The 8,320-nt window shown below is 40.4% G+C and overlaps 1 protein-coding gene across 33 annotated transcripts; it reads right to left on the bottom strand.

Annotated features, from left to right (window-relative positions):
* Nucleotides 1-278: 278 nt before the first annotated feature.
* On the bottom strand, nucleotides 279-5,267 carry LOC137496025 (uncharacterized). Of its 33 annotated transcripts, none has more exons than XM_073954693.1 (5): nucleotides 5,028-5,267; nucleotides 4,859-4,926; nucleotides 4,495-4,727; nucleotides 4,042-4,435; nucleotides 283-852 (listed from the first exon to the last, which is right to left on the bottom strand). In XM_073954693.1, exons 3-4 carry the CDS (start codon nucleotides 4,549-4,551, stop codon nucleotides 4,049-4,051), a joined length of 444 nt encoding a protein of 147 aa, XP_073810794.1. In that variant the 5' UTR covers nucleotides 4,552-4,727; nucleotides 4,859-4,926; nucleotides 5,028-5,267; the 3' UTR covers nucleotides 283-852; nucleotides 4,042-4,048. The 33 variants fall into 33 exon arrangements, 24 of the variants coding, with proteins under 24 accessions (XP_073810780.1, XP_073810778.1, XP_073810773.1 ...); XM_073954692.1 differs by having other exon boundaries at nucleotides 5,084-5,267; XR_012408225.1 differs by having other exon boundaries at nucleotides 287-852; nucleotides 4,042-4,136; nucleotides 4,239-4,435; nucleotides 4,495-4,926; nucleotides 5,084-5,267.
* Between the last annotated feature and the right edge of the window lie 3,053 nt (nucleotides 5,268-8,320).

Raw genomic sequence — 8,320 nt, 5'->3', positions numbered from 1 at the left:
AGTTAGAAGCAGTTTGTTTAACTCTGTGAAATCTAGGGATTTTATTGATTTACAGTATTTCCAAAGCTATGACCGATCTTGTTTCAGAAATAAAGATACAAGAGCTGTTACTGGGGTGGTACCTTTTTTGAAAGGTACATGTTTGTACTCATAGGGTATATATTGGTACCTCAAAGGTATATATTAGTACCAAAAAAAATGTCAAGAGGTACACATTTGTACTTATTAGGAACTAATGTGTACCCTTGAGGTATTAATAAGGACTCTTTAAGTACAAATATGTATTCAATTCAATTCAATTCAGCTTTATTTGTATAGCGCTTTTACAATGTAGATTGTGTCAAAGCAGCTTCACATAAATGGTCATAGTAATTGGAACAGTGTGGTTCAGGTTTTAGTGTTTAAGTTCAGTTCAGTTCAGTTTAGCTCTGTTCAGTGTGATTTAATCATTACTGAGAGTTCAAACACTGAAGAGCATATTCATCGATGCGTAGCTCTACCAATCCTGAACCATGCGAGGCAGTGGCGACAGCGGAGAGGGAAAAAAAACTTCACCTGATGGGAGTGAAGAAAAAAAACCTTGAGAGAACCAGACTCAGTTGGGCACGACCATTTTAATTTCTCCGCTGGCCAAAAGTCTTGTGCAGAACTTCATTCGCCGTGGTTTATGCTGGAAGATGGCCTCAATGAAGACTCGTCTGTCCCTGGAGCGTCGCTGGAATCAGACTCATGTTCTCCACTCCCCACGACCATCAGCGCAGCAGCAGCTCAGGATATGGCCTGGTCCCGGATATGGAATCCTTGGGATCATCACGTCGCTGGTCTTGGATCCAATCAGTGACTCCGCCTAATCTGAGGACCTCGGGATGAGTATCCCCAGGTGAAAATAGAGAATAAAGAGAATAATTAGCGTAGCTGCTGTTCAGTGTATATAAGCAAGATGTAGAAGCCAGTGTGGAACCTGCTAGGTGATGCACTGAGTGTATGCTTTACTAAACAGATAGGTCTTTAATCTAGTTTTGAACTGGGAGAGTGTGTCTGAGCCTCGGACATTACCAGGAAGGCTATTCCAGAGTGTAGGAGCCATGAAAGAGAAGGCTCGACCTCCTTTACTTGATTTTGCTATTCTAGGTACTACCAGAAGCCCTGAATTTTGAGATCTTAAGGAGCGAGTTGGTTCGTAGCGAGACAGAAGGTTGGTTAGATAAACAGGAGCTAGATTATTTAGAGCTTTATAGGTGAGAAGTAATATTTTAAATTCAATACGAAATTTAACAGGCAGCCAGTGTAAGGAGGATAAAATTGGGGTGATATGATCATATTTTCTAGACCTGGTCAGAACTCTGGCTGCTGCATTTTGCACTAATTGAAGTTTGTTAATAGAGGATGCTGGGCAGCCAGCAAATAGAGCATTACAGTAATCCAGTCTCGAAGTCATAAAAGCATGGACTAGCTTTTCTGCATCTGAGATGGATAGCATATTTCGTAATTTAGCGATATTTCTCAGATGAAAGAAGGCAGTTTTTGTGACATGGGATATATGGTTTTTAAAAGTTAGATTGCTGTCTAATATGACACCCAGATCTTTTATAGTAGAGCTAAAGCTAACTTTGTATCCTTCTAATTGTAAATTGAGTTGCGAGATCTGCTGTGTGCAAGATTTAGGCCCAATAAGTAATAATTCTGTTTTGTCTGAGTTTAAGAGAAGAAAATTGTTGGTCATCCAGTCTTTGATGTCTTTGATACACTCAGTTAGTTTAGAAAGTTCAGACGTCTCGTCAGGTTTAGTGGAAATATATAATTGAGTATCATCTGCATAGCAGTGAAAGCTGATCCCATGTCTTCTAATAATGTCTCCCATAGGTAGCATGTAAATTGTAAACAGTAAAGGGCCTAAAACTGATCCTTGAGGCACCCCATACTTTACTGGGCAGATTTGTGAAGGCTGTCCATTAAGATTTACAAACTGGTAGCGGTCAGTTAAGTATGACTTAAACCAATGTAGAGCCTGTCCCTGGACACCTGTAGACTTTAAGCGATTTATGAGGATATTGTGGTCAATGGTATCAAATGCCGCACTAAGATCGAGTAAAACTAATAGCGAGACGCACCCTCGGTCAGCAGCTAAGAGTAAATCGTTGGTTATTTTCACTAAGGCGGTTTCTGTACTGTGGTGAGCCCTGAAACCTGACTGAAACACTTCAAAAATATTGTTCGTCTGCAGAAAAGAGCATAATTGAGTGGAAACAACTTTTTCTAGTATTTTAGACATAAATGGAAGATTTGAAATAGGCCTATAGTTAGCTAAGTTGTTGGTGTCTAGTTGCGGTTTCTTAATAATAGGCTTAATAACAGCTAGCTTGTAAGAGTTTGGAACATGGCCTATAGATAAAGAAGAGTTGATAATGTTAAGAAGAGGTTCTCCTATAGCAGGTAGCAGCTCTTTCAGTAATTTTGTTGGAATTGAGTCCAGCATACACGTAGCTGGTTTAGAGCTATTTATAATTTTCACTAACTCTTCATGTTCTATGATTTTGAAGCAGTGTAGGTTATTATTATGATTTAATGAAATATTTACAGGATTTGGAGTATAAGCCGGTGCAGAAAGTTTGGCATCTCCTATTTTCTGTCTAAAGCCTTCTATTTTATTACTGAAAAAATTCATGAAGTCATCACTACTAATTTGCGGTGGAGTAGTTTGTTCCAAGGATGACCGATTATTTGCTAATTTAGAGATGGTGTTAAATAAAAATCTAGGATTGTTATGATTATTTTCTATCAGTTTGCGCAGGTGCTCGGTCCTGGCAGATTTTAGAGCCCTCCTATAGCTGGACATACTGTCTTTGTACGCAATTCTAAAGACCTCTAAATTAGTTTTTTTCCATTTACGTTCCAGGGCGCGGGTTGCTGTTTTGAGCGCACGAGTATGACTATTATACCATGGTATAGTTTTAATCTCTCTAGCCTTTTTTAATTTTATGGGTGCCACAGTATTTAGTGTGCTAGTAAAGATGGCATCCATACTGCTGGTTACTACATCAAGATCATTTGAGTTTGCGGGTGCATTACGAAATAGAGAGAGATCAGGTAAGTTATTTATAAATTCATCTTTAGTTGACGGAACAATAGTTCTACTAGGGCGGAGTATTGGAGCGGGTTTGCTGATTTCAGGTAAACATAGCTTATATAGTAAGAGGTAGTGATCTGTAATATCATCACTTTGTGGTATAATGTCTACGTCAATAACCTCGATTCCATAAGACAGAATTAGATCTAATGTATGCTTTAAGCGATGGGTTGGACCCACAACGTTTTGCTTTATCCCAAGTGAGTGTATTAAATCCATAAACGCGAGCCCTAATGTATCATTAGCGTCATCTATGTGGATGTTAAAGTCACCTACAATTAGCATTTTATCAGTTTTGACTAGTAAGTCAGAAATAAAATCAGAAAATTCTTTTAGAAATTTGACATAGGGTCCTGGGGGTCTATATATGGTGATTAAAGCGAGAGATAACATAGGTTTTTGTATAGTATCTGGAAGCTGAACATTAAGCGATAATACTTCAAAGGAGCTAAACATAAGTCCGTTTCTCTGTTTAATATTAAGGAAATCACTAAAGATTGATGCAACTCCACCACCACGACCAGTTTGACGAGCCTCATGTTTATATAAGAATCCTGGAGGAGTTGCTTCATTTAAGCTAATATAGTCATTTTGTTTCAGCCAGGTTTCAGTGAGACAGAGTGCATTAAGATTGTTTTCTGTTATTATTTCATTAATGATAAGTGCTTTAGGTGCAAGTGACCTGATGTTTAGGAGACCAAGTTTTACGAAATTTGTATTTTCACTTTCTACTGGTTTTTCTGGTTTGATTCTTACTAGATTTTTCCTGGAGCACACAGTACGTTTATTTCTTAATCTAATAATACGAGGAACAGACACAGTCTCTATAGGATTCGCCAGATATGCGTTACTGATGTTTAAGTGGGGTGAACAAGAGTCTAGGTGGCTATAGTGTGAATTTTGTGAATTTTTACCTGCTAGTCAGATGGTGCGAAGTAGTCTGGAGATGTTGTCCGACAGGAGTTCAGCTCCGGCTCGACTGGGGTGCAGGCCGTCAGGACGGAAGAGCCTAGGACGCTCCCAGAAAAGATTCCAGTTATTAGCAAAGAGCAATTTCTGTTCTTTACACCATGTTATTAGCCATTCATTCAAAGCTAAAAGTCTACTGAACCTTTCATTTCCTCGGCGGTAGGTAGGAAGCGGCCCAGAAACGATGATCTGCGTGGCGGGCGAGGTGCGTCGAACCGTCTCGATCAGGCTCCTGAAGTCCTTCTTCAGGATCTCCGACTGCCGGAGCCCGGTGTCGTTTGTCCCCACGTGGAGGACAACGGCACCAGGGCTCTCGGCAGCGCCCAGGATGGTTGGAATCTGTGTAGAAATATTTTTCACACGGGCACCAGGAAAGCAGAAAGTACGTACTTTATTACCTTTTGAGGAGGCGGCACGGACGTGACGAACGATCGAGTCACCGATGATGGCCACATCGGGACCCGACTCGCGGAGAGGGGAGAAGCGGTTCTCCGTGGAGATCTCGAACACAGGCGGAGACGTTCTGCCCCGGGATCTGGGAAGCACCTTGCGCGGCTGCACCCAGGCGCCGTGGTAGCCGGGTGTCGGCGTGAACGACGCCTGGCTGAGCCGCGCCCCGGGTGCGCTGGGCCTGGACAGAGAAGGACGCGGGGTTGAGGTAGAGGGAATGATGTGGTTGTAATTTCCACGTACCTTAGGTGATGAGACGGCCTTAGCATTAGGTACGGCTAGAAGCCGTTCCCGTAGCCGCGACCGTCTTACCACCAGCGCGCGGATCTGGGACTCCACTTCTTCCAGCTCCAGCTCCAACGCCTCCATCGATGCTTCTCCTGCACACAAGGACAGAGACGGAAGCGACATTTTACGGGGTAAAGAGCAAAGCCAGTAAGTCAAAAGTGTATGGTTAAAGAGGTCGGTAGCTTTAGCTGACCAGCGGCGCTAGCAGGCTAAAGCTACAAACAACAGGCGGATGCTCGAGGGACAGACCGTTTTTAAAGCAGCTTTGTTTGTATAAATGTATTAAGGGTTTGGTCACCCTAAGTAGGAGAGACAAATACTTAGCGAATGAGGAAGAATTTAATGATTAAGATTTAAATTGCGAGTAAATAGCAAGTCCAAACTTCAAGCACACAGTGTGTGACCGAACGGAGACAGTGACGCCAGTGACGTCACTCGAGCATGCGCGTCCTGTGTCTCTTCATGATGTAAAAAGGTGCCACCCCAGTGACAGCTCTTGTACCTTCCATTTTTGAGAACGTACAAAAAGGATCTCGTGTAAAATCGTTGAACTTTTTTAGGAAACTTTTCTTTTTCTTGACTTTTTACTGGTTTGATTGTACCAGAATGATCTTATTGTTTGTTTGTTTGTTTGGTGTTACAGAATTGATACTGTGCTGATTAATTGAAAATGTCTTGGTTAGGGTTTTTTTTTTTCCAATAAAGGCTTCTGTAATCTCAAATTTCTCTCTCTCTTTCTCCCACACTAATTAGAAACTTTCACTTGATCCTGTAGCTAATGAAGCGCTTTCTAAACATATGCGTGAATGAGAAAAGAAGAGAGCAAGGAGAAAAGCTGAATTATGGAGTGAATGAAAGAAGATCAGTGAAAGATCAAGAAAAAAAACAGAAGTTTAAATACACTCTATATGTCTACATAACACTGTCTGAGTTTGAATGTTTAATTGCTTAAAAGGCCTGCATAATAACACTCATGAGCACCTTAGAATACAGCAGCATTATTTCAAGGACACAGTAAACTGTGACTCTTCTTTGTCGTCCTGCAAGAAAAGATAATCACTTCACACCACTGCAGTGTGTTAACTAAATCAATTAGGCAATGGGAGAGATTAGAAAGAATTGACATATCTTTTTAGTTTAGTTTATATCCATGCTGAAATCTTCATTTTAACTTAAAATGCAAATGTTTCTTAATTTAATACAATGAAATGGATTGTAGTACTAATAAACAATAAAGCTCAATTCAAACTTGTATGCAATTAAAAGAAGTGGCCTGTTTATAACTCAAAATGTAAATAAAGTCCCCATGAAATTAAAAATGTTTTTAATTAAACGTTAACGTTAGTATGTTTCATTAAATGTCAGTACCAGTATGCTAGTCTTAGGGATATGTATAAACTAGTGAGCTGCAAAAGGAAATACAAACTTCCAACTCTAGCAATTTGATACTTCCACCTCAATGTATCATCCGTTTTTTTGACATCCACATATTTCAGTTTCTCATCAAATCTTCCAACCAATCAAATGATTTCTAGTATCTGACATGACCCGCCCCCTTTAAACGGATCTCATTTGCTTTTCATTTGATGTGCTAGCGCCCAACAACTATCACTTTCGAAGCTGTGATATATATAAAATGCTATTGGCTGTTTTTAGAAAGGGGAGGAGCCCTGTGTTCTTGTATGAGTTGTGATTACTTCAAACATCGAATAACAAAATGCACATTTCAAAACACTTTACGGGACCTTTAAAAAATTGTTTTCAAGTAAATAACATTACACTCAAAGCATTTTAGACAACTGCAACCAGGATAAAGCTGTCAGGATAATCTCAAAATAAATCAAGCTGCTTTGCCATTGTCACCGACTCTGTCCCAGTCATTCCCCTCGCTGGCCAGCAGAGGCCGCCATCTTCGGACTTCTAGCATTACATCATCCACTTACACTGATCGTGCACACCTGTTTCCCATTCCAGTTAATGACCCACGTACCCTTTATAAGCCGCACTCAAACATTCCCTCAGTGCGAAGTCTTACAGCCATCAGCGTTACAGCCATCCAGCCTAAATAATATAACTAATGTTTTCAAAATGTTTATTATAAATGTTTATAGCTGAAACCAAAAGTTTACATACACTGTATAAAAGGGCACATAACTATTTAAAAAACTCAGATGTAATCTGACTAAACTTTTTCTCTTTTAGGTAAGTTTGGATCATCACATTTCTTTCTGTTATGCTTAATAGCAGAATCATGAGAGAGATTTTTTGAGTAATTGTTATAACTTGTCTTGAAGGTCAAGTTTACATACAATAAGATTGTTATGCCTCTGAAAAAGCTCAGATGATGGTGTCGAGGTTTTGGAAGTTTCTGATTGGGTAATTGACAACATTTGAGTTAATTGGAGGCACAACTGTAGAATAGCATTTAAGGAAAACCTCAAACAAACTGCTTTCTTGAGTGACAACATGGGAAAATCAACAAGCCAGAATCAACAAAAAACAAACAGACTACAATTTGCTAAATTATACTGGGAAGAAGACACATTTTTGGAGACATGTCCTGTGGTCTGATGGAACTAAGATTGAACTGTAATGACCAGTGTTACATTTGGAGGACAAAGGGGAAAGTTTATAAGCTTGATGTATGGGGGCGGCAGAATCATGTTGTGGGGCTGTTTTGCTGCAGGAGGGACTGGTCAACTTCACAGCATAGATGGAATCATAAGAAAAGAACATTATGTAGAAATACTGAAGCAACATCTCAAGACATCAGCCAGGAAATTAAAACTTGGCCACAAATGGGTCTTCCAAACAGACCATGACCCTAAGCATACTGCCAAATTAGTTTAATTGTGTTTTAAGGACAACAGAGTGAATGTTTTGGAGTGGCCATCGCAAAGCCCTGAACTCAATCCTATAGAAAATTTGTGGACAGAGTTGAAAAAGCTTGTGTGAGCAAAATCTGAAAATCTGACTCAGTTACACCAATTCTGTCAGGAGGAATGGGCCAAAATTCCTACAAGCTATTGTGAGAAGCTTGTAGAAGGATACCCAAAACATTTGACCAAATGTATAGTTTAAAAGCAAAGCTAAAAAATACCAAGGAAATGTCTGTAAACTTTTGACTGTCTAAGGGTGCTTTCACACCTTTGAATCGTTTCAGTTGTTCCGAAACAGAGATTACAATTGTTACATTGTTGCTCTTTGCTCTTGGAGCGGTTCGCTTTCACACTGCAAAGTTTCTAATCGGACCAAAAGAGCTAAAACAAGTCACGTGTGAGTAAACTCTCCTTACATTGGTCAGAGTGTCAGGGTTTATTTTGCAGCGTCCCGCTAAGCTGTCAGGAAAGGTGGTGGTTTGGTGGTGTTTGACAGGGTGCGCGCGCGACGTGTCTGAGGAGAGATGCGGTGGGGAGGGGTGAGAAGGGTGCACGACGATGCCTATTTGAGGACCGGGAGGGAGACGCGAGATTACCGGGAGATCAT

Source organism: Danio rerio, chromosome 6 (genome assembly GCF_049306965.1).
Source record: "Danio rerio strain Tuebingen ecotype United States chromosome 6, GRCz12tu, whole genome shotgun sequence".
Classification (NCBI taxonomy): domain Eukaryota; kingdom Metazoa; phylum Chordata; class Actinopteri; order Cypriniformes; family Danionidae; genus Danio; species Danio rerio.
This window is presented reverse-complemented; position numbering and strand designations above follow the sequence as displayed.

Coding starts and splice junctions, on each gene's coding strand:
- LOC137496025 (XM_073954672.1), bottom strand. CDS start 4,957: ATGTCGCTTCCGTCTCTGTCCTTGTGTGCAGGAGAAGCATCGATGGAG.